The sequence below is a fragment of the Oryzias melastigma genome, linkage group LG19, assembly GCF_002922805.2.
Source record: "Oryzias melastigma strain HK-1 linkage group LG19, ASM292280v2, whole genome shotgun sequence".
NCBI classification, from domain to species: Eukaryota; Metazoa; Chordata; class Actinopteri; order Beloniformes; family Adrianichthyidae; genus Oryzias; species Oryzias melastigma.
Window position 1 is genome coordinate 23,570,922 of NC_050530.1, and position 27,740 is coordinate 23,598,661.

The 27,740-nt window shown below is 39.4% G+C and overlaps 1 protein-coding gene across 2 annotated transcripts in view; it reads left to right on the top strand.

The window, feature by feature from the left end:
• The window catches only part of fmnl1b (formin-like 1b), a 40,165-nt gene that overhangs the window by 4,757 nt on the left and 7,668 nt on the right, over positions 1-27,740 (top strand). Inside the window, exons 2-20 of one of the 2 annotated variants that reach the window (XM_024285584.2) lie at positions 10,497-10,580; positions 11,847-11,930; positions 12,121-12,194; positions 12,513-12,596; positions 12,705-12,836; positions 14,100-14,187; positions 15,523-15,599; positions 15,867-15,960; positions 19,242-19,316; positions 20,382-20,492; positions 20,588-20,737; positions 21,137-21,238; positions 21,911-22,058; positions 22,801-22,986; positions 25,505-25,629; positions 26,122-26,324; positions 26,406-26,640; positions 26,751-26,819; positions 27,204-27,284. In XM_024285584.2, coding sequence (XP_024141352.1) covers positions 10,497-10,580; positions 11,847-11,930; positions 12,121-12,194; positions 12,513-12,596; positions 12,705-12,836; positions 14,100-14,187; positions 15,523-15,599; positions 15,867-15,960; positions 19,242-19,316; positions 20,382-20,492; positions 20,588-20,737; positions 21,137-21,238; positions 21,911-22,058; positions 22,801-22,986; positions 25,505-25,629; positions 26,122-26,324; positions 26,406-26,640; positions 26,751-26,819; positions 27,204-27,284 — 2,202 coding nt within the window. The remainder of the gene's footprint in view (positions 1-10,496; positions 10,581-11,846; positions 11,931-12,120; positions 12,195-12,512; positions 12,597-12,704; positions 12,837-14,099; positions 14,188-15,522; positions 15,600-15,866; positions 15,961-19,241; positions 19,317-20,381; positions 20,493-20,587; positions 20,738-21,136; positions 21,239-21,910; positions 22,059-22,800; positions 22,987-25,504; positions 25,630-26,121; positions 26,325-26,405; positions 26,641-26,750; positions 26,820-27,203; positions 27,285-27,740) is intronic. The other variant, XM_024285585.2, reaches the window with a different exon arrangement.

Consider the following 27,740-nt stretch of genomic DNA (forward strand, 5'->3'; position numbering starts at 1 on the left):
CTAATTGTTGCCACTGAAGTGCACCTGTTGTTAATTCCATGAACACCAATACAGCTGAAATTGATTAACGAGGCCCTCAGCTGATTAAGCAACAAGAAAATTATCAGACAGGTTTAATTCAATTCATGCCAGGCCCAATAAAAAAAGTGTTCCTTTAATTTTGTGAGCAGTGTATTTTATGGCTACTCTGTGTCCTCTGATGGAGGGAAGGATTATTTAACAGTAGGTGGTGATGTCTAAATAGGGTCTTGAGCTGATGAATGTTGATGATCGATCTTTTTTAGAACATTTTCTCGAGTTTGCTATTCACCTCTCGGTTTATCCCATCAGGGGTTGCCACAGTGAAACAGCTTGGCAGAGAGTTTCTAGCCTGGATGCCCTTCCTGACACAACCCTGTATTTTCAAAGTATTGGGTATTCCAGTCAGGGTGCTTAGTCATGGGTCTTGCCCAAGGACCCACATTGGATTAAGCTCAATGCACAAACTGGGGATTGAACCTAGTTTTCCTGTCCAGCCCACTGAGCTATCCAGCAGCTGAAGATTTCTAGAGTCTACCCTGGTAATGATGAAGAGGAGCTGAGACATCCGAAGGAAGGCAGATTTGATCCAGTTGTGGGCGGAGAAGGGGAGAAGAGGGTTTCTTGACTGACTTGGATGGACAGGTGGATGTTTTTTTAAGGGTGGCGTCTTATCCGTGATTGATTATGACTGTTAGAAAGCGCGATACAAGTATACGCCATTTACCATAGATTGAAGCAGTTTTACTGTTGTTATTATTTTTTAAATAGTTGTTTAAAATTGTTCTTTTGTTTTCATCCACCAAAATGAACTGATTTTTATGGATTTCTATCAATCTGAAAGGATTGATGCTTGATGTCAATGATGGTGACTAGCAGCAGCTTTACCAGTGAGTGTGTTAGAATCTAAACCTGCAGTATGTGGAGATGGTTGAAATTTAGAGGCAAAATGTCTGTTTTTCTCAGAGAAACTGAGCTTTGGTTTCTTCTAAAGTGAACATTCCATCTCAGGATTTCAATTGACTATTATCTCCAGTTTATCATCCTCTCTAACACTAATCAGCTGTGTGAATGTGAAGACTGTGTCAACCAGTGCTGCAGTGGAAAAGGTTGTGACAGTTTCCAGTGCAGTAACTGCAGTGGAGGTGAATGCAGGAAATAAACATGGGTAATTCATGAGCCAAAACAGTTCCTGTTCTTCCTGTTGCTCTTGCTACATCCCTACTGTCCCCAACCGTATGCAGATGACCTCCTCCACCCCCTCAGCTTCTCGAATCTGCTGAGTCTGCACAACAAATCATCAGAAAATACACAAGCTCCCTCCAGCTGCAAACAAACCAGCTGGAGAGAAAAGTGGAAAAAGGTGTGTATTTGTTCAGCTGAGAGCAGCTTTTGTTAGTGCGGTGTTTGTGTTTCCAGCCGCAGTGACATAAGCTGACCAGGAGACAATGACTGCACACGTATGTTGAGTCTCCCCCCGCGCTTTGCATGCACTTTGAATATTTCCAAATAGAGAATGTGGTTGTTAGTTGAATTCTAATTCTACTTCTCTACCATTTGGTTAATGAGTATACAGACAAAAAACAGAAGCATATAGTTCATTAGAAAATGCTTTTGAAATATAAAAAAAGGAATGACTTCGACAACAATACATTTGAATTGAAAACAAACTTAAATGAGTGATTTCAGCAACAGGAAGTCTCAGTACAGAAGCTTCTCCAAAACCTGAGCAGGACTGAAAGTTTATTTTTTTAATCCATGAAGTCATGGAGCGTTTATAAAAACAGTAGAGCTGCCATAATTAGTCGACTAATGGACTATTAAAATAGTCGAAGACTAATTTTAATAGTCCATTAGTCTTTACCTTATATTAAATGGAGTCAGACTGTAGTAAAATTGAAAGTTATAATGGCATTCTGCTAGCTTTTGGGACTATTTTGGCACTTAAGATTTTTAGGCTATTTTGGAGTTTAGCTAATATTTCAGCTGCATGCTAATGTAGGATTTTTTTCACTTTTTTTAGGCTAATTTGGCATTTAATATTGCAGCTGGCTATCTCAACGTTTTCAGATTTTAGCTTCTGCATTTTCAGCTAAGAACTTCAGCGTTTTTATCTATCAATTTCAGCGTCTTCAGCTATCAGAACTAGCATCTTCAGCAGCCAAATTCAGCCATTCGGCTAGCTATTTTTTTTCCAGCTACATGCTAGCTGTTTTGGTTACCTTTTTTTGTTCTTTAGGTTCATTTGGCATTTAGCTGGCTATCAGCTTCAGCGTTTTTAGCTATCAATTTCAGCATCTTGAACAGTCAAATTCAGCTTCCAGCATTCACACTAGCATTATCACAGGTAATGCTATATATCTAGTTTTTAGTTAGTTTAAAGCTGATGATGGTTAAGATGTGTGCTTTACATCGACTTTGCGCATGACCTGATTAGTCGACTAATCTGAAAAAAATAGTTGATTAGTCGACTATTAAAATAATCGCTTGTGGCAGCACTAAAGCACAGTTAATAGAATCATTCCAGGAGGTTGCAATCATGTGGGCCAGTCAAACTTAACAATGCAGCCTCTTCTTTATGGATTTGCTGGACACGTTGGTCACAGTGTGGCTAAAGTGCATAGGATAGGGTTTTTAGAAATGTCATCCTCCGTGTCTTCACTTGTACCTCCTCAGCAAAGGTCGGTCGGTCTGTATGTATGTCTGTCCACACTGTTTTTGTGAAGCATGGAGCATTTAACAATCAAAAGCTCCTTTCATACTCAAACTTTGTCACGGACACTGCTTGACTGAACTGCTACTGATTTGTTTCACTGTTGCACAACATCCATTTGGAAGCCAACCAAAAATTAGAGTCAATCTTTCCGAAGAAATCTTGCAGCATCTTTTGAGGTTAAATTGTTTTAAATGAGGGGAAAAATATCACAAAAATATAAAAAGCTAGCCTATTTTATCTTGTCGTTTGAGTAAATCAGGGGTGTCAAACTCAATCACACAAGAGGCCAAAATCCAAAACACACTTTAGGTCGTGGTCGAACAGGATAAACATTTATTGAACACATTAAAACTACATTTTAAAATTTTTGAAACTAATTTTTTAACACAATTATTCATTCATTCATTCATTCATTCATTCATCTTCCATACCGCTTCTTCCCTTTCGGGGTCGCGGGGGTGCCGGAGCCTATCCCGGCTGCTGATGGGTGAAGGCGGGGTTCACCCTGGACAGGTCGCCAGTCTCTCTCAGGGCCTCAATCACACACACATACACTCTCACATTCACACCTAGGGGCGATTTAGAGTCACCAATGAACCTATGAAGCATGTTTTGGGATGGTGGGAGGAAGCCGGAGTCCCCGGTGAAAACCCACACATGCACGGGGAGAACATGCAAACTCCACACAGAAAGGTCCCAGCCGGGATTCGAACCGGGAGTGCTAACCACTGCGCCACCGTGCAGCCTTAACACAATTATGAACTAGATATATAGCATTTCATGTGATAATGCTAATGTAAATGCTGTAAGATGAATTTGGCTGCTGAAGATGCTAGTGCTGATAGCTGAGCATGCTGAAATTGATAACTAAAAACAGTGAAGCTGATTGCTGAAAACGCCGAAGCTAATAGCTGAAAATGCTGAAGCTGATAGCCAGCTAAAACATTAGCTAAATGCCAAAATAGCCTTGAAAAAAAACTAGGTTAGCCAAAGCAGCTATGAAATATTAACTAAACTCCAAAAAAGCCTAAAAATCTTAGTAAATGCCAAAATAATCCAAAAAGCTAGCAGAACACCAATTTTTAAAACGTTAAAACTGTAACCTTTTAACATAATTATGAATAATTAAAAGGCAGGAATATTATTCCAGAATAAATCAACTTAAACCTTAAATATCTTTCAAAATTTTACTCTCTATAAATAGATATTTTATCAAAATTATACGAGTTGTTAAATAAACACAAGATGACATCGGGCCATTAACAACAATAAAAATAATATGATCTGGAGGGCCGGATAGAATTATCTGGGGGCGGGGATAAGGACGAATACATGATTTGGCTGCACTTCCCCAGTCATCTTATAGATATTTTTTATATTTGACACTTTTTCCGATGTGGTTTTTGTTTTTTCTAAGGGATTGCATAGCGTGTAGGGCGTTCACTCTGTGGTCCACATAAAAGTCTCTTTGCATTCACACTGTTTCACACATTTATTTGCAGGTCTATTGATATCATCATTTTTATCTGGACCTGGGTTTGCTTTTTTGGATGCACATTCTTTTAACACAGCCTTAACATTCTAAATTCCTATAATGTGAAAGCAGGAAGTGAATGTCCACGCTTTTGATGTGGAAAGAAACAAGCACTCATCTCAGTGAGCATGAACTGGTACACCGAGGCGTGCAGCCAACCGAAAGGCGAAAATGAAACTCATCAAACGTGAAACCTGATCCTCGCAGCGCTTGGCAGGTTGTGTTTTTAATTGTGGCACACACGCAGTGCTCAGGTGAGCCTGCGATGACAGCAGGCCTGGATCAGTTTACAATACAACCGTAAACAATGTGATGATCTGATCAGACATTTGATTCCAAACAGCCTGATGCTCCTCTGTGAAAACATTCATGCAATCCTGCTTTTGCCTGGACCTTTAAGAGCAGGATCCAGACATTAAACTAACAACCCTAAAGCTGCATGAAAACCATATTTGTACTCATTTTTTTTACATTTGAATCCAAAAATGTTATAAAAATCTAAATTTTACTGTCCTTGAGTTCTATGAGATTAACCGAATAACAACCAGAGAGAAACTTCAGTTAGCATGCTTGGCTTCATTTCTGCCATTCAGGATCCACGTGAATGACATCAGAGATTATTAGTCCAGATTATGTCTTCAGACGAACAGAATGATGCTCAGAAAAACTGAACCTCTCCAATTTTAAATTGCGATGTGGGAGCTGAACTCTTATCTAACAGAGTTCTTGTTTCTGTTGCATTTGTCTTCCATGTTGAAGCAAAATTAACCCTGTTTCTCAAGTTTTCTGTCAAACAATTAAAGTGAACATCTAGTGATTGTAAGCTGTGACTGACTCATCATTCTACTGATAGCACCAGCTCATTTTATTGATTTGAAACCTTTTTACAGTCTTGATCATCCTGGTCAAATGAATCCACAGTGCAGCAGACCTGAGGGGGGTCTGCCCTCTCCAGACAAATGACTGGCAGCGTGTACGCAGGTTCCAGCCAGACTTGGATGCTGGAATTGACCCTGGTTCCACTCAGCTTTTGGTGCATCCTGCTGACCTTCTCAACCTTCTGTGCTTTTAACAACTGTTTTCCTCCGAGTCTCTCAGGCCTCAGTTTTCTTTGACAGGACATGCGATCCCCAGAGTGCAGTAACTTCCTGGTTTCATTAGCTGTGGTGATTCATGGCCTTTTTTTCTAGTTTCTAGATTTTTCTTTTAAGTGACTTAAACATTTTCTTTTGGTACTTTGGGTTTCTTTACATTTTTATGTACACTAAAAATGTGTGTAGGTAACTGCTTGTTTTAAAGATCTTAATGAAGTTAGAAAAAGTGCTGCACAGTGAAGCAGTGGTTAGCCTTTTGCCTCACGATATCTGTGTTCACGTGCAAAATGGCTTTGATCGGATCAAAGGTCGGGTTAGAGTTCAACTGTGCACATAGGATAACTTTATCCAGTTGTAACAAACGTTTCCATGGACCACACGTTTCATTGGAATAAATCATTTAGACATGCGCAGAACTGTCTAAAATGCTGGAAATAGCCGTAGAAGAAGAAATAGCGAGGTCCTTTGTAAACACGCAAAGATTCTGTGTAGAGATGATCCTCTGAATGTGCTTTCATCATCATTAACACTATTTTTAAGTGATTGTTTGCTCATAATTTTCTAAATCAGTGTGGTCAGTATCTCATTCTTGGTCGTAGGGGCCGGAGGAAGGGTTAGAGTTGGATTCATTATTGTTTCTACATTGTCCCTTGGTGTGCATGGGGTTGTGTGGCCCTGCAGCAGACCTGTTCACCCTCCATTTGCCCAACAACAGCTGGGTTGGCCCGTGTGACCCAAAATACGATTCAGAGTGGTCTGAAGATGGATGGATGGATGGATGGATGGATGAATGGATGGATAGATGGATGGAGGAATGGATGGATAGATGGATGGATAGATGGATGGATAGATGGATGGACGAATGGATGGATGAATGGATGGATAGATGGATGGACGAATGGATGGATGAATGGATGGATAGATGGATGGACGAATGGATGGATAGATGGATGGACGGACTGAAAAACAATTCTTTTTATTTGAATGTGCAGTAAAGCAAAGCAGATGTTTTTCTAGCAGCCCTATCCTTTATTATGACATTCAAGTCCAGTGTTTTCATTAGTTGACTGTCTTTAAATGTTTGATCTTTCACTTATCATGTGAGGTCAGGCACTTTATTTTTTTGTGTTCCTGGTAAAGTTTTCATTTCCACTGGTAAATAAGTTTCTGTTGTTTACCTCCATTCAGGTCACAGTCCAAACTTCATATTCCATTCAAAGAATCTGTTCCTTTTCATGTTGGACACTAAGAAGACTGCATGGCTGAACCTCAAAACACAGAGAAAATGCTGTTTGACAGAATTTCTAAGAAACTCAAACGAAAGGAATGTTGTGGTGAAAACAGGTCCACAAACAACCAGCTCTTATCGATCCATCACCAGCACTCCTCTAACTGGGTTTATCAGATTCATCCATTATTGATCTGGTGGCCCTGTTTTCATCTGAATAACACGTGACAGCCCTTCAGCACGTGTGTAATACTTAAATGCTCAGCCAGCTTATTTTCCCACATTTCTGACTCTGTGTTTTACATTTTATGTCTGCCACTAAAGGTTTAAAGAAGTGTCATTATGAATGCACATCATATCAACACTCTTTTGTATCTTTGCACCTTATGCACTATAAAATACAAACGTTCAGTATTTGTGTACAGAAAAACTGCAAACGTTCAGACAGTCTTTTAAAGTTTGAGGTGTGATGTTCACAGTCCATTCTCAAACCACTGTAACCTAGTATCAGGGAAAATCCTGCATGTGATCCCCCCAAAAAACCCAAACCTTTGTTAAGAAACTTACTAAGTAACTCAGAACTGCTCTTTCCAAACCCTCTTTTTACCACATTAGAAACACATGAATTAAAACAACCGGATTTGCATCAGTGTTTCAGTCACCACTGAGACTGGAAAAATGTCGTTTTCCCTAAACATTGTCCAGTGTAAATGCAGTTAGCACATAAAGGGTAACCACAGGGAGGGTACAGGCTGACTCCACCCCCTGCTGAAATGTGAAAATCCAGTCAGAGGGGTGTGGCTGAGGAGCAGGACTGGTATCATTACTGGAGCTGTAGATCATGATGTGGGACCAGTCATGAAATTCAACTGTAATACCTCAGTTCAACGTGTAGGGGGCAGCACACAGATGGTTAACTTGATTATAAACACGTTTATTTTCATTTATCAAAAATTTGGCAATGACCAACAGATAGCACTTTTAAAGCCCCATTTATAGAGGTCAACAGACAAAAAAATCTGATTTAGGGTTTGATTAAAATGTTTTGAACATTTTGAGGAATTGAAAACATTGTGGAGGTAATTGTCACAACCAAATTATATAAAGACAATGTAATGACAGGACAAACATGCTAACAAATGCAGAGAAAGCTTAAAAAACCCAGCAGGTTCAGGGTAAAATGTTATATATATCTATATATATACAATATATAAACTGCATAAGAACTGTGGAGAGCTGATGTAAACCAAATCCAAGTGTCAGGCTCAACGTCTGCTAAAGCCTTTGGCACATGTACCTGAATGGGGGTTGACCTGTTCAGGTGCTGTGGGTTTTTTGGTGGTTCAGGCCCGTAGAGCAGGGGTGTCAAACAAAATCGCACAGGGGGGCAAAATCCAAAACAAATCTTAGGTCTGAACGGGATAAACATTTATTGAACACTCTAAAACTACATTTTTAAAACTTTAAAACTAACTTTTTACCATAATTATGAACTAGATATATAGCATTACCTGTTATAATGCTAGTGTGAATGCTGTAATCTGAATTTGGCTGCTGTGAACATAGCTTCAGATGCTGAAATTGAAGGCTAAAATCACTGAAGCTAATAGTTGAAAACGCTGAAACTAATAGCCAGCTAAAATTTGAGCTAAATGCCAATTTAGCCTAAAAAACAAAAAGCAAAAAGAAAAACTTAGGTTTCAAAAAACAGCTAGCATGTAGCTGAAAAAAATAGCTAAACTTAAAAATATCCTAAAAAACAGAAAAAAACCTGAATTCGCCAAAACATCTAGCGGGTCAATATTAGCCTAACTCCAAAATAGCAATAACAACTTAAAAAAGCCTAAATTAGCCAAAACAGCTAGCATGTAGCTGAAATATTAGCTAAAATCCAAAAAAAACTAAAAAATCTTAGTAAATGCCAAAATAGTCAAAAAGAAAGTAAAAATTTAAAACTGTAACTTTCTAACATAATTATGAATAATAAAAAGCAGGGATATTATTCTAAAATAAATCAACTTAAACCTTAAATAACTTTTAATTTTTTACCCTCCATGAAAATATATTTTGTCACAATTATATGATGGTTAGGTGGGGATCAAGTGTCTCTTCTCCGTTTGGTGTAACCAATGGAGTAAGACAAGGAGGTATTTTATCCCCACTTCTTTTTAACCTGTATGTGGATGACCTGTCGAAGGATCTAAATTCATGTAAAACCGGTTGCATGGTTGGTGGTTTTAAAGTAAATCATCTAATGTACGCAGATGACTTGGTTGTTTTTAGCCCCAGCAGCTCTGGTTTGCAACAACTTTTAAATGTCTGTTCTGTATTTGGTTTTAATAATGATATTTTATACAATTCCAGTAAAAGTGCTGTGATGATTTGTCGTACAAAGGATGACGTAACATTGAATTTCCCTGCTTTAAACTCTCCGATTCTGAGCTTAAAGTCTGTCATAAAGTAAAATATCTTGGACATCTCATTAATGATAAATTCACTGATGATGACATCCACAGACAACGTTGTATTTTATATGCTCAGGCAAACATGCTTGCACGCAGGTTTTATTCATGTTCTGACAATCTTAAAATTCTTCTTTTTAAAACCTACTGCACACCACTGTATACTGCCCACCTGTGGACCAACTACAGAGCGTCCAGCATGAGGAGGCTGCAGGTTGAAATAATGATGAGACTTTTGTTAAAACAGCCACAGTGGTGCAGCGCAAGCAGTTTGTTTGTTGGTGCAAGAGTTAATACTCTTAAAGCTTTGTTGAGACATCTTATTTATGGTTTTATTTGCCGTCTTGTCACGTCAAATAACCAACTCATTTTAACTCTCACCAATGTGAAATACAGCACTTTTAAATACCAGTCCTCAATCTGGAGGATTTGGTCGTCTCTTTTAAACTTTTTACGTTTTTAAATTTTAAGTCTGCAATTGTTTTTTTGTTTTTTTTGTTTTTTTTTATTGGCTCTTATACTTTTACCATAGTGTCTCTTTTTATTTATTTTATTTTTTACATTTTTTATTATATATATGTACATTTATTTTATTGCTTTTAAGTATTTTATCTGTTGTGTCTTTATGGCAAATGGACCTTGAGTCTGTAATAAAAGTATCTTCTATACAAGTTAGAAATGAGCTCAAGATGACATCGGGTCATTAACAACAATTAAATAAAATGATCTGGAGGGCCGGATAGAGTTAGCGGATAGAATTGACTTTGACACACGTACTGTAGAGGGTCGTAGAGAAGAGGAGCAGCCGGGGGGTCAGCAGTTCTCCTGAGGCTTGTTCAGTCGCCTCAAAGGACGTCATGAATACTGAACGTACTACTGCCGTGTGTGGGAAAGGTAAGGGACAGACCGTCGTAGTTTGCATTATCTGGATATTTGGGCTTTTCTAATAAAGTCTTCACAGTTTGATGGAGTTTTACTTTTTGCCACAGCTTGAATGTTTTCTCTTCAGCTATTAAAAATCAAATTGTGTTGTGCTTGTACGTGCTGCATGACAAGAAAAGACAATTCAAATCCAAGAAAAAGGATTCAAAATGGTTTGGGACCTTCAAATCATGATGATGTGTTTATTTTTTATCTTCAGAATACATCTGTCCAGTCTATGAATAAAAGCTCTCTTTCATTGCTTTTGTATTGAGAACTCATCAGATTATAGCTTAAGGACTTGAGGCTAAACATGGACAAAAGATTTGTGAGAGTGTCTTACATTTTTGGTTGTTGTGAGCAGACAGAGGTTTTCTAAAATCCCAGTCTCATCCAAAAAGATAAACCAGTTTTGAACACATCGACTGAAGCTCTAATAATTCCAACAAATGTTGTTTTATTGGTCATTAACCTTCAAGAAAAGCAATTTAATCGTCTTTTTTTCTTTTTTGTTTGTCTCCAGAACACGATGAATCTTCCTCCAGACAAAGTGGAGATCCTGACTCAGTATGACAATGAGAAGAAGTGGGAACTGATCTGTGATCAGGTATATTCATTTGATTCTTTGGATTTTTTATCCACACAAGAACATCTTTATGATTTAAAGACAGAGGGCTTAGCCTCTTTTAGTCAAATCCAATAATATATCTTTAGAACAACAACATTACTGGAGTTCATTTTCTACCTCTTTGTATGATTTTTAAAACTGTAACTGATCTTTCCAGCAAAGAAGTAATGATGCTGATAAGTTCACCTGCATCCAATGTGTTGCTGACGTGAACTCTGAAAATACTGCCCTGTAGATTGACCAAACAAATTCACTTCTGTAATTTTATCTTTCTACAAAATACATCAGAGTACCTAAGAGAAAAGTTTAGGATCAGATTGAAATTTGACAATATTTTAAGGATCTTTGATCAAATATGAAGTTATTTTAACCAAAGTGTGGATATGCTGTTAAACTTCTAAGAAAAGAGAGAAAAAACACATTTTTGTCTCTATATTTTAAATGCATATAATACAATTTACTGTAACTTACCTCTTCTGAAGTGTATAAACCTTGAATTACAGGGAGTAAACAACAAGTTTCTATTTAAATGACTTTTATGATTTTAGGGTAAATCAGGAGACACTAAAATAGTAACTGAATCCTGTGGGTACAAAAATCTCCTTTCTGAGTCGGTTGATGTAGCTAATGGCAGCCTTTGGCAGTCCTACTTAGTTTTTAAGAAAGGCCCGCCGTGGTTTGAGTTCCTGCTCAGCCTCTACTCTCTGGTGCTGTAACATCTTGCAGAACCTTTTTACTTATTTAGCGTCACTTTCTCTATCTGATTCAGTTTAGTTTTGGCTCATTCTTGCTTCCAGAACTCAGACTAGTTTGTTGCTTTAAAACAAAAAGTACCAGTTAAAGGCAGCACAGCTTGATTAAGAGCTTCCTGGTTTCTAACACACACCAGCTTTTCTGTTCAGAGAACGTTTGCATTTCCTGGTAGAGCAAAGCTGCACCAAGGACTTCCTCGCTCAAACGAATTTCCAACAACCCACGTGTTCCAGACATGAAAATGGACAGTTTTGCTGGTTTACCCTGTGCATTTGTTCAACACCTGAACTGTATGTTTTATTGTGCACTTCTGTACGTAGCTGTGCCAAATATAAAGCTACGAGGCACATGGTAGAAACAAAAGTGATGCTAACGTTAGTGAAAACATGGCTAACCGCTTGTCTGCCGATGGGAATGTGAACATGGACAGCAGTGTGTTTTGATTGGTTTACATGGGAAAAGTCATCAAAGTTTGTTTCTCTGTTTCCTCAGGAGCGATTCGAGGTCAAGAATCCGCCGTCTGCTTACTTGGAGAAGCTGAAAGCTCACCAGGTTAATGGAGGAATTAGCTGGATGGTACAACACAAAAAAACATGAGCTTTTGCAACTATTCAGCTCAAGCACAAAGACAAACTTTTTTAAATGATTGTTACTTCTTTTACTGGACTACATGTCAACATTGTAGCATAAGGCCTTTCAGGAGATTTTAGTTCAGTTTATGTCAGAGTAGAGAAAACTCATGCCTTCTTGCAATGTGTTTTGTCAGTTTAAAAGACGTGTTGAGGAGTCCACACCTGTCCTGAGAGAGCTGGAGATTTCTCTGAGAACCAATCACATCGGGTAAGTCCAACAGAAGCTCAGAAAGGAACTGCAGTCTCACTTTAAAGTTGATAGATTGGCTGATTACTGAAAATGTACAAAATATTCCCAGAGATTCTTTCACTGTTTCTGGTTTTTGCAGCTATTTTCTTCCACTGTGGGATTAGGATGAGGTTGGGGTCAGAGGAATGAGGGTTAGGGTCATGGCATTGTACTGATGCAACTAAAGGAGAGCTAATGTAACTGGGCCACTAATCCACCTCAAGTAAAACAAAAAACACACTTGAAACAATAACCTGCTACCTTTTGTCTAAAAAGTGTTCCTCTTTCTTTCTACAGATGGGCAAAGGAGTTCTTAAATGATGAGAATCGGGGCTTGGACGTGCTGGTGAATTATCTGTCTTTCGTTAACAGCTCAGTCAAGTAAGTGTAGAGTTGAATGTCTTTTTACCATCAATCCATCCCTGTTTCCAGCAGCAGCAGGCCACTGGAGTTCAGATTAAGACAAATTATCCCTGTGTTGACCTGCAGGAATGATGTGGACACTTTGAAGAAAAACACCCTCCACAGAGACCAGCACACCTATGCTTCAGTGGAAGACCTCAACGGAAGCTCCTCGCCCACCAGCACTGCCTCAAAAGCCAACAAAGTCTTCTCACTCAGGTGTGTGTCTGTGGAGCTACACTATAATGTTTGTTTGAAAGAGAAATCTGTATTTGAAATGACATGATTCATTAAAAATGATAAATATCGACCCAGTATCAATAGTTCCTGGAAGCAACTTGAGTCAGAGACACATTTTTCTATCACGCCTTCCTTGTCAGACCACGCCCCTCTGCTGAAACCACGCCCCTTTGCTGAAACCACACCCCTCTACAGAGGCCACACCCCTCTACTGAAGCCACACCCGTCTACTGAAACCACACCCCTCTACAGAGGCCACACCCCTCTACTGAAGCCACACCCCTCTACTGAAGCCACACCCCTCTACTGAAACCACACCCCTCTACTGAGGCCACACCCCTCTACTGAGGCCACACTTTAACTTGAAAGTGGAAAAGCTCAAGTGAAAAGTATCTGAAACTGAACAAGTAACTGTGTAAATTCTGAATATGATTATAAAGAATATGAAGAAAAAGCAACAAAAATAACAGATTATATCCTAAAATTAAGAAAAGGAGAGAGAGTTGAAAAGAGTTTCAAACAAAAGTATTTTAAGATAAATAATAGCATAATGTTCATTTTGTTAAATCTTCAAGATTCAACATTAAAACCTATATTTTTAGTTTCATTTGGTAATTTTGAATGAAGTTTTCTTTCTTGAACAACAAACGTAGTGGCTCTGATTTAGCTCCACACTCTCACATCCATTTCATTCCACTTGATAAATGTGTCATGTAAGCAAGTCTGTCATTACAGAAGAAATGTCATGTTTCAGGTGGTCTAAGAAATCTGTACAGATCTGGAGACTCGTGCATGTTCTAGTGTCACTAAAATATGTTCAGAAATGATTAATAGACATAATTCTATCCAGAGCTGCAGTTTCGCCACAGTTTCTATAAAAATGAATTTCCATCTTTCCTTCAGAACCTTCATTGGTCTTGTCTGGTTTGATGTGTCTTGAATGACGGACTAAAAATCAGAATCTTGTTCATACTTGCAAAGCCTAAAAAATGCGAGTCTGATATGGTGGTGGGGCTATCAGCATGGAGAATATCTAAGATGCTGAACAAAGACTGAGCTATCTGACTGTCAGCAAGAACAGTCATTAAAAATCCAAATCAAATCTTTTTCTCCTAAATTGTTTTGGATTCTTACAGAAGAAAGTCTGAGAGAATCTGTGCACAGTTTGGTTTTCAGCGTTCACGTGCATTCTCCTTTGGTGCAGTGAGCTGCATGTTGTGAACTCTGCTCTTTTCCACACAGGAGACCCACGAGGAACTCCCGTGTTGGGAGTCAGAAAGATGACGTCCATCTGTGCATCATGTGTTTACGTGCCATCATGAACTATCAGGTGATCTAAATCGCCCACTCGTGTTCTATTATCTGCTCATGTTTAATAGAAATGTTCCCACATACAGTTTGGGCAAAATACCAAGAAAAGAACAACTTGAATGAGTTCCTCTTGAGTCTTTTAAATTGTAACAATGATTTCAGAGATACATCTAACTCTTGTTAAACATTCTCTTTTGCTTTGAAGTTTTCCGGTACATTGAAAAAGAAAATGGTTTGACTGTTTTTGTTGTTGCCACAGATGCCATGCACTCGAGAAGGAATGCACTCCCAAAAACGTGACGTGTATTGTCTGAGTGTTCAGTGAGCAGAAATGTAAACATGCCTGAATGTCTGCATGTCTGAGGCTAAAACCATTCTGTGTTCACTCTACACTACAGTACAGGCCTGTAGTAAAATGTTGAGAAATATGCTGTTTAGTTACATTAGTTCCTCCTAAACTACACCCAAAACCATTATATCTTGAGGTTTAACTCATTTAAGATAAAGTAAAATATGTTTAAGAGAAAAGGGTTCAAAGTAGACTTTTTACAAACTCTGATGGTCACCATCGGGATCTATATTATATCGAAACTCTTCTCTGCTGCCTACAGGGCTGCCACGATTAGTCGACTAATTGACTATTAAAATAGTCGACAACTAATTGAATAGTTGATTAGTCATTACTTTATATTATATGGAGTCAGAGTGTAGTAAAGTTGAAAGATGTAATGGCATTTTGGTGACTTTATGCACTATTTTGGCATTTATTGAGTTTTTATAGGCTATTCTGGAGTTTAGCTAATATTTTAGCTGGCTATCAGCATTCACACCAGCAGTAACACAGGTAATGTTATATATCTAGTTTTTAGTTGGTTTAAATCTAATGATGGTTCAAATGTGGGTTTTGCATGACCAGATTAGTCGACTAATCGGAAGAAATAATCGGTGATTAATCGACTAATAAAATAATCGATTGTGGCAGCACTATCTGCCTTTATTGTAAAAATACTGCACTATCACTGTAGTGTACACTTCTTTCTTCTTCATTTTTCTGTTTTCGACAAAGCCTGTGTATGACTGCTGCTTTACAAACTAGACGGGCTTTTCCTAACCCATGGAAGGTGTGACTCTACGGTCTAACGTTTCCCTGCTAGAGTGAATATCTTCTATTTCCATCTGCTGTCTGTTCTTATCTGATGATCTTTTGCATTGTGTCGAATGAAAAAACATGCAGTATTTTTGTTTTCCTCACAAAAAGGATGAAAGCTGTCTCCAGGTTTTGGAAGTAGCATTCCCTGAAACTTTCCTCTGATGCTTTTGTTAATGGGTCTGGTGTCTGTTTGTCTCCTCACAGTCGGGCTTCAGTCAGGTGATGGAGCACGCCTCCTGTGTGAATGAGATCACGCTGAGCCTCAATGACAGACACCCCAGGTAAGAGACCCCCCGCCCAACACACTCGCGCAAACACACAATCCAGACACTTCCTGATTTATTTAAACATAAAAGCGTCGTGTTATTACAAATTATTCCAAAGATAATGAATATTTATCAATTCCGCAACAGGATATTGATTTATTACCATATCGGACAATAACTGACACTAAGATCATGATAAACACCACAATAAAGTGTTCAATGACTAAATATGGAGAAAGCAAAGAGCGAGTACAATAAGTAAATGTGTGTGTACCTCCACAGGACCAAAGCTCTGGTGCTGGAGCTGCTAGCAGCCGTGTGTTTGGTCAGAGGAGGCCATGAGATCATCCTCTCTGCCTTCAACAACTTCAAAGAGGTCAGAGGTCTTTCCATGGTGATGGTGGTCGTGTTAACAATTGTTAGCCATGTTTTCCAGCTAAAAGGGGCTTGAGGAGGGATTCTTGTCTTAGCAAAAGCTCTAAATATGTTTGACATGCTCCAGAATTCTGCTTTTCCTGAATCTATGCAGAGGATTCAGAGAACGGTTTAGATAAAGAGCTGAGCTGGAAGAGGCTTTTCCATCTGCAGTTGATGGAATGATGGACCATCAGAGTCTTCAGCTTTGCTTTGCATCTGTATTGTTCATTCTTTTGCACTATTGGCACATTTGCCACTAAAATGATTCATGTCATCAAACGTGTAAATGAAGGAGAAAACGATCCACCCTGACCTTGTGTGAAAAGTCCCCCCCCACCAAATCCTGAATGGCCTGATCCCATGAAGCCACACAGACACAACAGTAGATCCACTTAGGAACGGCTCAAATCTACCTTGTTAAGATTTCAGGGATTTAGAAACAAGTCCTGACTTTAATCTGATTCAGAGGCTGTTTCACAATGTGCTGGAAAAACCCAAACAGGTTCAAACATTTCATCAAAGAAGAAAAAGAAAGATTCGTCTGCAGTTATCTGTTTGCTGCCAGCTGTGTCCACACATCTCGAGCTGGGAGGTTTAGGCACTTTTTTTCTTCAACAACAGCCAAAACAACAACTATGAAAGGAAAATGACATTTTCTTTTTGAATATGAAACGTGTTTTGATGATCTGAGCAGCAGATTCCTGCAGGGAGGTCTGAACCACAGAGGTCCATTTCAACGTTAGTTCATCAGTTAAGTACAGTTTGTCCCTTAGATTCCCTCCTAGAAGAAATCACTTTATTTGCATAATTAAGAGTCTTTTAAACTTTCTTCCTATAACTCTCCATTTAGTTGTGCATCATGTGAAAGAACTAGAAAGTATTTCTTTTAGACATATAAGCAGAAAAGTCTGCTTTTTCTAATGTTTTCCCTCAGGTTTACGCTTCCACAAACTTTAGCTTGAAAAAATCCAGATTCTTCTTTTTTTTTGTTATAATATGACAATTTTTTTTATTTAAAGGGGCCATACCATGATTTTCTTAAGCCTATCAGCATGAACTATATCTATATTATACAATACCTTTGGATCAATAAAAAACAATTATGAAATATTAGTCATGTTTTGTGAGTTTGTTCCTACCCGGAAGTAAAACGACTTGATTCCTGAAGCTCCGCCTGCTGCTGCAGTCCACTTCATGACGTCATCCTAGAGTCTGTGGCACCATGTCTGTATTTCTCCCACAAAATAATCCAAACTCCTTCAAAGATGGATGCACATACCATATATCTGCCTTTAGTAGGTCTGGTCATCACTATACTGCTCTACAACACACATGCAGCTCCTGCAGGACTGTGCCAGACATAGACTTTAATATATAATGGTGCCAGACCGGGGGTTGGGGGGGTCTTAAAGGAGCGACGTGACTAAAATAACAAACACCTGTTTGAGCTGGAATTTATTGAAGTCAGGACACAACTAGAAGATATACGGTATTCTGTATCTAAATGAAAGTTTTTTCGCTGATCATCACTGGAAAAGGGGATAAATTGAGTGTTGTGTTAGTCTGGGGGCGGAGCTGTCAGAGCAGACTCTTCCTGGAGGGAGCTGTTGGCATCGATCTTACATCAGCATGTTTCCACCCGCTCATTTTCATGGGTATGAGAGGGGCTGCTGCAGACAGCGCAGGTTTTTAGAGGATTACTCTTAAATACATGAACAGATTAAAATACCGTTTTAGGATTCTTTATAGTGAGGAATGACCAGTAAAATGCATTTAAAACCTGAAGAAGTAGATTTCTAATGGTAGGGCCTCTATAAAAAACATTCCCACTGGTGTTTTAATTATGTTTATGAAGTTTTTAACCAAAATCCCAAAACCTACATGTCTTAAAAAGGCATTTTTCATGTTGATCAGAAGCCTCTGTTTCCAGAATCTCCTCTGAGGGGGCGTGGCTTTTGGAGCTGAGCAGAGTAGCTCCACCCCTGCATTTCATAGATATATATATCTGACTTTGTGCTATGACCTGCTACACCTTTTATATCATCAGTAGTGAGGACAGAACCTCTTTAAAGAGCATCAGCACTGATCTCTGGTCTTTGAATAGCAGGTTTCAGCTCTTCTTCAGCTGCTGTGTCCACTTGTTCTACAAAACAAAACACAAACACAGAGAGTAAATATGTGAAACCTCAGAGAGGCCTCCGACCTTCTGTTGGCCATCAACAGTCGAGCACAAACCCGAACCCACATTATTAATCCAGGAAGTTACAAGCAGCCCTGACTTCATGGATAATCCTAAAAATTACTAACTTCTAAACTGGAAACAACTCATCTCCTTTTAGTTTCCTCTTACCAATAAAACCAACTTTTTAAGATGCATGTCTTGTAAGTTTGCACTTCCATTTCACTGTTGAGTACAGTCAAACCAGAAGAAAACAGAGCGATGGATCAGGAAAAGGTCATGTCATGTCTGGTTTAACCCTCGCCTTGCTGACCTCAGTTAAATGGTAAATGTTGTATACTTGTATAGCGCTTTCTACCCTCCTTCGAGGGCCCAAAGCGCTTCACACATTCACCCACTCACACATTCACACACTGGTGGTGGCTCCGCTGCTGAACACTGGCACCAACCTCCCACCAGAGGCGATTTGGGGTTCAGTGTCTTGCCCAAGGACACTTCGACGCTCTACTGCTGCACCACGGCCGCCCCTTTATCCTTTAGTTATCACCTGATCATTTGGAGTGACACCTGAAGTGAGGGAGCAGTTTGTATGTGGGTGAGAATCTGAGAACTGGATGTCAGGGTGAGCGTAAGGCTTGACAGCCAGAACCAGGCTAATGTGTCTGCGCGGCGCAAAGTGAGCTTTGTTCATCCGAACAGCCTGTCAGGTGTGCACCCTGCATTATTTAGAGCACGTGGAATGAGTGGACCTTACAGAGGTTAGTAACGTAGATGATGTTTGTTTTTCTGATCTTTTTTTTAACATTCTTGAACCTGTCGTGAAAATGCTTTGAAAAAGATGGAAGCCTGTAAGGACCAAGGAAGAGCATGCTATGAGTGGAACCTGATCACTGTGATATGCAAGAATGAAACACAAATGTTCCCACAGTCAGTGAGGGCACACTGCCCTCGTGTGGTTGTGATGGTTAAAGCAGTAAAGGTGGATTTACAGCACGCACTCGGAGCTGCTTCATGACCTGCTTCATGACCTGCTTCATGACCTGCTGTCCTCTGTTCCTCAGGTTTGTGGGGAGAAGAGGCGATTTGAGAGGCTGATGGACTACTTCCACAGTGAGGAGAGCAACCTCGACTTCATGGTGAAACTGCCTTTGCTTTGGTTCTGCTCACACTATTTGTGTTTGGGGGCAAAGTAAAGCCGACAATAACACATTTATTGTTATATGTACAGTTTACTGAGTTCCTATCTTATGTAATTTCACAATTTCTACTATATTGTCCACTGCCTCAATATCAGGGAAGTTTTGGAAAACTTACTTTTCTTATATTTAATGTATTTTTATGGCTTTATTTTATAATGTATTAAGCAGTAGAATTGTTTTAATGAGGACAAGAACCCTGAAGTATTTTTGCTAAATTACCATTAACACATTTAACAAAAAAGTCATTTTTTTCATTATTTTGTGAAACTCAAAGTAGAGAAATTCAACGTTTATTCTGAGCAAATAAGCTGTAAACCTCAGACTGTCAGTATTTTGCAATGCAGCCGCCTTTATCCGTCATGCTACGGAGCGGCCCACAACAGCCAGCTGAAGAGGATCTTTGCACTGGCCCTCACAGCATCATGTCATTTCAAACGGCTCATGGAAAGAAGGATGTTTGTGTTCACATTAATCCCATACTTCCATGAGTTTGTAGATGTTCAGGTGTTTAAGTCTGCACATGTTCATGGCAGAGAAAATGAATAGCACTGATTTGACAGGATGTCTTTTTGTTGAAATAAGACAAAAGTCAAACCTCTGAGTAGAAATTCATTAATATTATAAAAGTCTATTCTCTTGAAGACAAAATGGTATTTTTTTCCTAATGATTTTACAAGATGCGTGATCACTGCAGTCTTTTTTGTAGTTAATGTACCATCACACCACATAGGAACAGTTAGCATGACACCACCAGGACACCGTCTTTCTCTTCCCTCCTGACCCATGAACCATCCCAAAAGCTCCTGCTATCCCCTCTGCTCTATCATCATACACATTTTGGTTTTGCCTTTCTTTATTTATAGACTATTTCCCCCTAAAAGTTGAAAGTTTACTTTCTTTCCTCTGTGTCCCAAACGTGACTTCATGCTCCAGTGAGGAATGTTTTGGCATCACCACATTTTGCATCGATGTAAACATGTTTTTCCTGCATCTGCCCAACAGGTGGCCTGCATGCAGTTCATCAATATTGTGGTCCACTCAGTGGAGGACTTGAACTTCAGGGTCTTCCTTCAGCACGAGTTCACTCAGCTCTTGCTGGATGACTACCTGGAGGCATGTTTGAGCTATGACTCTTAACATACAAAAATCGGAAGCATTCAGAGTCATTCTTTTTCTTTTTTTTTTTACATGTTCTTATTATTTCTCAGAAACTGAAGTTCACAGAGAGCGACCGGCTGCTGGTGCAAATCCAGGCCTACCTGGACAACGTGTTTGATGTGGGCTCTCTGTTGGAGGACGCAGAGGCCAAGAGCGCCATGATGGAGCATGTGGAGCAGCTGCAGGAGCAGAACGTTAAGGTTAAACCAGAACTGCTAACACAGCAGGGCACTGTCATTTCATCAAGGTGGTTGTTCTGTGAGCAAATTTGTGGAAACATGGATTATTCTAGAGAGCAGCTTGATCTCAATGTTTGAGATTCCTGATGTTCTCAGCACAATGTTAAACATGTATCTTCACTCCAAAACATTTGATTGATCCCCAGAGAAGACAGAATGTGTCAAACTAACATCACTTAGGAAACAGAATAGTCATATTATCAGAATAAGGCAGGACAGCCTTTTGAAACTGCCCTCCGAAGAGCTTTGGTTGAACAATTCAAATTCAGACCTTATGGATGTGAGACACTAAGTACACATTTACACACACACAGATTTTTATCTTATCTCCTGAAAGATGAGTTTGCTGTTGTTCTACAGCTGAACACCAAACTGCAGGAGAGTGAGAGCGAGGCCAAGGAGAAAGTGTCCGAGCTGGAGACCAAGCTCATCCAGACCACCAAAGAACTGGAGCTCCTGAAGGTAAAACGTCTCAAGTGTCAGGATTTTCCTGCAGGAGGAGGGAAGAGCTCCAGATAGGTCACAAAGACTGAACTAGAATGAAAGTCTAGTTTTTACACTTCAAAAACATCATTGTTTCTTCTCTAAAATTTAATGGAACTCAACCAATAATTGACGATCCTCTTGGATTAGTTTTGTTTTTGACATTTAATCATTTTTCATTTCCACAGATCTTTCTCTGGCTTGTTATTCGTTCAAAACACTTTCATAAATATTTAAGAAATAAGTTTCACTTAGTTATTTAAAAACGAATGTTGATTGATTGTCCTGGTTGTTGTCTCGTTATGTTATCCACAAATAGGGATGTGTAGAGTTTATTAAAATAGTTAAGATCTTTTTTTTGCCATTTTTTTTCAGTGCTCTTTTTGTCTCTAAAACCAGCAGCTTTTTTGTTGCGTCTGTATCCATCCTAGACCTCAGAGGAAGGCCTTTGTGACCCGTGTCCTGTTTACTTCGATAAAGAAGCTGGAATAGAGAAGGATTCTGCTGGGCAGTTGTGTTAGCCTGAGTCTACTGAGAAAACGAGTTAGAAATGGAGTAACATGAACAGTGACGAACCAAACCTAATAACAAATCTTGTATTTCTGTGTTATGTAAGCAGTAATGTGCATTTATTTGTATTTGTCACCATAGGAAAGTCTCTCCAATTCAAGCTCCCAGGTAAACACAGACGATCCACAGGAGTTTGTTTCCCGGGTTCAGGATCTGGTGCAGCAGGGTCTTCTCTCTGTGGAGCGTTCTCCAGCCGGAGACGTGGTGGTCCAAGTACTCCAGCAGACAGGTCAGCACTGTGGTTTTTAGTCAACAACAATATTAGTTCATTTGAACAATTTGATTGGATCGAATTCACTAATCTAAAATGGATCAGAACATCTTTATCCAAACTTCCAGCAGTGAGACTCAGAGATCAATAGCTGGTACTGAACAGGTCAGCTGAAGGTTTCCAGATTCTTGGATTTCTTCAAGATAATCAATTAAATCTGTGTACAAACAAAGAGGTAAACAAGAATGAATGTCAAATCCATTCACATTTTGTGTTTTCATTTCCATAATTCCATTTAAAAAATCAAACTGTCATAGAATATAGAGTCAATGCCCACTGTTTAATTCAATTTTTTGATAGCTTGCTTACTTTGGTTTTATGAGCTGGAACCCCAAATATTGTAAAGATAAACTAAAAAAAAATGTTTTTAATTCATTAAACGGTGGGCCCAGAATTTATATTTTATAAAAATGTGTGTATAAAAAATACAGTATTGTAATTAGTTTAAATGCTACAGTTTTGATATATAAACATTTCAGTGGTCAGCTATTAAATGTGATAGTATCGTAGGATTGACGAAATGGAGCAAAGAAAGTAGCATCCTGAAATGTTTACAACCCCTTAGTGAGTACGATGATTGTTTAATCCTCCAGCTGCATTAGGTAGACAGGAAGTCAGGCTGCTCTGTCCCAGCAGGATGTCGGCATCCGTTCATGTTTGATGGAAAATCGGAATTCTTGATCTTTCTTCACGTCCACAGATGAAACTGATGCTGCTCCGACCACCCCACATCCCCCCACAGAGGAATCTCTTCCAACTGCTGCCGCTCCACCTCCTCCCCCGCCTCCTCCTCCTCCTCCTCCAGCTTTAGCTCCTCCTCCTCCTCCTCCACCCCCCCTGCTGTCCTCTGGAGGCTCCACAAACCAACAGACAGAGGATGCAGCAGGTGAGTCCACCAGCAGAACAGGTGCAGAGTCAACATTTTAGAAATGATACATAAAAACCAAAACGTGAAAACCACAATCTGTCGACCCCCATGTTTAGTTCGAATCAACATCAAGATCAGGGGAGCCCAAACTTTTTCACTCAAAGGGCCAAAATCTAAATGGGATCCCGGTCCGCGGGCCAAATGCAATATTTTTTGGCATGACATGAAATAAAAGGAGAAAATAAAGAATATGGTTTAATGCATTTATTTTGATTCATTAAGGTAACACACATTAGTAAGAATAAAAATGAAGTAACATTTGTCTTTGAAGCCTTTAACAATAAGGCCTCACTGGACATTTTTAATTGAAAAAAAAAAAAACTAAAACAAACTTTCTTCCAATGACAACAGCAAACGGGGATCCTAATGAGAGACATGGAGCTGATCTTTAGACTTTATCCGTTCGCTGTTGTCGCTCCATCTTGACTAGCTGAAAAAGGTCGCTAAAGCATCAGAAGTGACAGTGAAGGATCTTGGGGATTTCTAACTCAAAAAAGTCCAGGACCGATTCACTCGGGGGTTGTTTCACCCATAGCTGCAGGCAAAGAAAATGCTAACAGCGCCATCCAGAGGCTGGAAGTATATTACAGCCGTCTGCGGCTTCTGCAACCACGACTTGGTGGGCCAAAAGATAACCTTTGGACACCCATGATCTAGAGGGTGTTTATTTAGCCTCACTTCTAAATGTCATTATGAATGAATGCATGAATGAATGAATAAATGAATTAATTAAATGGTTTATTTCACGCAATCAGGTCATAATACATGAAATAACATATCACTTAATGAATCACAAGTAGATCACTTGAAAGGGAGTGGAAGGAAGTGAACTTATATAATCCCACCCCGACTCGACCATTTTCTCTACATGAATTATCAATATCCAGTTCAGGACTTAATATCAAATATTAAAAGATTCAAAATATCATTAATATTTTTGATGAAATCAAGTTTCAAAGCATCCACAACAAATCATCTAATATTCTCAAAGAAAAAAACGGAAGATTGTATTCAAAGAATTATGATAATACAAAATGTAATAAGTAAGTCATCTTGATTTGCTAATAAGGCAATTAATATAGTTTGTATTTATCAAAGAGTGATTATAAAAATAGAAAATCATCTTCATTAGTTAATGGAGAAAAAAAATCAAAATATTCTAATTTAAAAGAAGAAATTGTATTCATCAAAGAAATTATTATAGTACAAAAAAATCAAATAGTAAAAAATCAAAACAATTCTAATTTAAAAGAAGAAAAACAATACACATATGTATATAAACCATTTGTGCAAATTGTATTCATCAAAGAAATGACTATAGTACACAAAAAATAATTGGTTGGAAAGAAAAGAATCAGCAGTTTGAGCAGAAATCAATGCTACATCACAGCTTAGGAGATCGGCTTCAAGATTTTTCTTCAGTGACATGTTCAACTCTCCTCGTTGTGGTAGTTGTTGCTGCAGCTCGGTGATTAAAGTCGCTTGTAGGCAACTTTAAAGAAAACTTTAAAAGCCGAAGAGTTGAGGAGAGCTGGAGACACACGTCTGCTCGTGACCTGGAACTGGAAGTGAAATTATGAAATAGTTATGAAGACCACCGTTCACTAAGAACAGTAATATGAGGAACCAGAATCACGTTATTGTGCTTCAGTTTTGAATAACATGTCAGCATGTCGGTGGAGTCAGTTCAGCCTCAGTAAAACTGAAGCTGGGGGTTCTGTTTCTGGGATGAAGCAAAGACATTTTAACAACCAAATCAGCAACTAACACTGTAGAACACGTTTAGATGAACCTCAGGAAGGATGATGGGACTTTTTCTTTAACCAGGTCATCATCATTTTATCCTAATATCACATGAACGTTAAAATGATCAATGCTACAGCCACTATAGTAGCCAACATGTTAGCATGCACACATGCCACCATTGCCTGCACTGGAGGTGTCCAAAGTCAGTCCTCAAGGGCCGGCTTCCTGCTGGTTGTCCAGAAATCCTGTCTATCTGCTGCTGATTACCTGGATCAGGTGAGTTTGGCCAATAAGGAGCTTCAATGGCAGGTTGGCTGGGAAACAAATAGGTCAGCGGGCCTCGAGGCCTGGATTTGGGCACCCCTGACCTACACTGTTCATTTTTCTTGAGATGACACAGACACATACTTGTTTGTTTGCATTTCTTCATTCTTTTTTGGCTTTGCTTTATTTTGTTAAACAGAGGCTTAAGTAAACAAACAAAACTGATCTGTTTGGTTCAGAAGAATGAGATGAAACCAAAGTGAGAGGAAGCAGCAGAACAAGAGCGGTAACAGGCCTCACTGCTCTTTCACAGAGTCTGACCTTATCTGATACGATTAAAGACACTTTAGGTGAACAATCATAGCAGGACCGTTTTTTTCCCAGAATCGTCTTGGAACCTTTTCTTGGCTGTAAAAATCATTTAAAAGAAGAATCTCTTCGATTGTAGATCTCTGCTCTCTTCCAGGCGATAAAAAAAAGAGGCCCATCCAAACCAAGTACCGCATGCCTCTGCTGAACTGGAGGGCCCTCCAGTCCAACCAGGTGGAGGGCACCATCTTCAGTGAGCTGGATGACACGTCGGTCTTACAGGTTAGATGGACTGAACCACTACAGCCTCTGTCAGACTGTTGAACGGACCATTATCACTCCACAAAAAAATATGAAATCCAAACAGCACAAGGTCGAAATATACCTCATTAAAGGAGGAAAGGAAGTCATGAGTGTGAATCTTTTTCATTTTTTTTAATGCACCAGATTTTTTCTAAAGCAAAATACATAAAAAGAAGTTCTGAATGAGTGGTAAGCTGTTCAGGTTCTCTTAACAAAGAGTTGTCCTCGTAGAAAACTGTGATCAAAGATTGCCATCAAAAAGGAAAAAAAGGTGAATTGCTTGATGATTAAATTAAATAATAAAATGATTGTTTCATCGTATTAATGCTACAATAGGCTACACTTTAAAATGCAACCAGATCTATCAGGCTTAGAACATTTTTAAGGATAAACCAGAGTATTCTCAGTAAAATTTAAGTCATCACCAAGATAGTTTTCTAACACATGCCTTCTGTGTGTTTCTTTGTCTAGACTCTGGACATGTCCATGTTTGAGGAGCAGTTTAAGACCAAAGCCCAGGCCCCCACTGTGGACTTGGGAACCCTGAAGGTGAAGTCGAGCCACAAGTCTTCCACCAAAGCGTCTTTGATGAATCTTAACAGGTCCAAAAATCTGGCCATCACTCTGCGCAAAGAGGACATGGACGCTTCTGAAATCTGTCACGCCATCAAAACGTGAGCGCTTGGTCAAGTAACCGCTGTGTCCGTTCAAACAGTCCGTGAGTCAGACTGAACCAGGTCCTTGCTGTTCAACAGCTACAACCTGAAGGCTCTGCGGCTGGATTTCCTGGAGCTTCTGGAGCCGTTCATCCCCACAAAGCTTGAAATGAAGCTCATCCAGGACTTCGAGGCTGAGGGCAGGTCTCTGGATCAGCTTGGCGAAGAGGACCGCTTCATGGTGCACTTCAGCAAGATCCCTCGGCTGCCTCAGCGCATTAGCACCCTGACTTTCATGGGTAACTTCCCTGAAAGCGTGCAGCTCATCCAGCCGGTGAGTTCAGAGCAGATGTCCTGACCGGGCTCAAATGATCTCAGCCGTCGTTCCCTGAGCTGAGAGGAACATGAAGAGCAATAATCTGATTCAAACGCCGTCTGTTACAGCAACTGGATGCCATCATTGCAGCCTCCATGTCCATCAGATCCTCCAACAAGCTGAAGAGAATCCTGGAGGTAACGACAGTCAGACATCGTTTCTCCGCCAGGACACATTTGGGAGGTTTCTGGGACCTCAAGCAAACACTGTGTTTAATTTACCCTCAATTCACCCTTTAACACCAGAGCTCCAGCGTTTATGTTCTTTAATTTACTGTAACTTTTCAACTGATAATTCCAGTAGATTGTGAAGGAGAAAATCTGGTTAATGTGTATATAATATAATATAGTACATACTGGTAAAAAATGTCTAATTTCTTAAGCATCAGTCCAGAATACATCCTTTTTGTTCAAGTAAACTTGCTTCCCAGTTCCTAATCCTACTTCATATTAAATGACTTAAGCTTAGCCTTTTACATTTGACTGCTTCTTTTTGTTTTTGTCCACAACTCTCATGTGAAGATCATCCTGGCATTTGGAAACTACATGAACAGCGGAAAACAAGGTCCGGCTTATGGCTTCCGTTTGGAAAGTTTGAATTTGGTGAGTCTCCAGCGGCAGATGGCTTTTGCCATTAAAGGGTAATCAAACACTAAATCAACTTTTTTCAAGAGAATCTGGCTACAGAGAAAAAAATATGCTGCCCCAAAATGAATAGCCATAAGTCCCTCCCGCTGCCGGAGGCGGCTGTAATAAAAACATTGTTTAGGCTTTCAACCTTTTTTCCCCGTTTCGTCTCTTTTATTGACCTTTTTTTTTCTTGGACACTCTGTCACAGAGAAAAAAATGCGCTTTCGCTGGCTTTGATCTGCTGATTCACAGAGAAAAAAAACGCCCTTTCACCGTCTTTTTCTCCGGAGGTAAACGGGTGTAGTTGTACAAATTTGATCTATTAACTTGAAATAAATTATGCCAGTGGCGGGCCGTGCATTTCACACCTAGGCCTTCAGTAGTGCTCCATCTGAATCAATCCAACCCTCATTAACTATTTTATGGCAA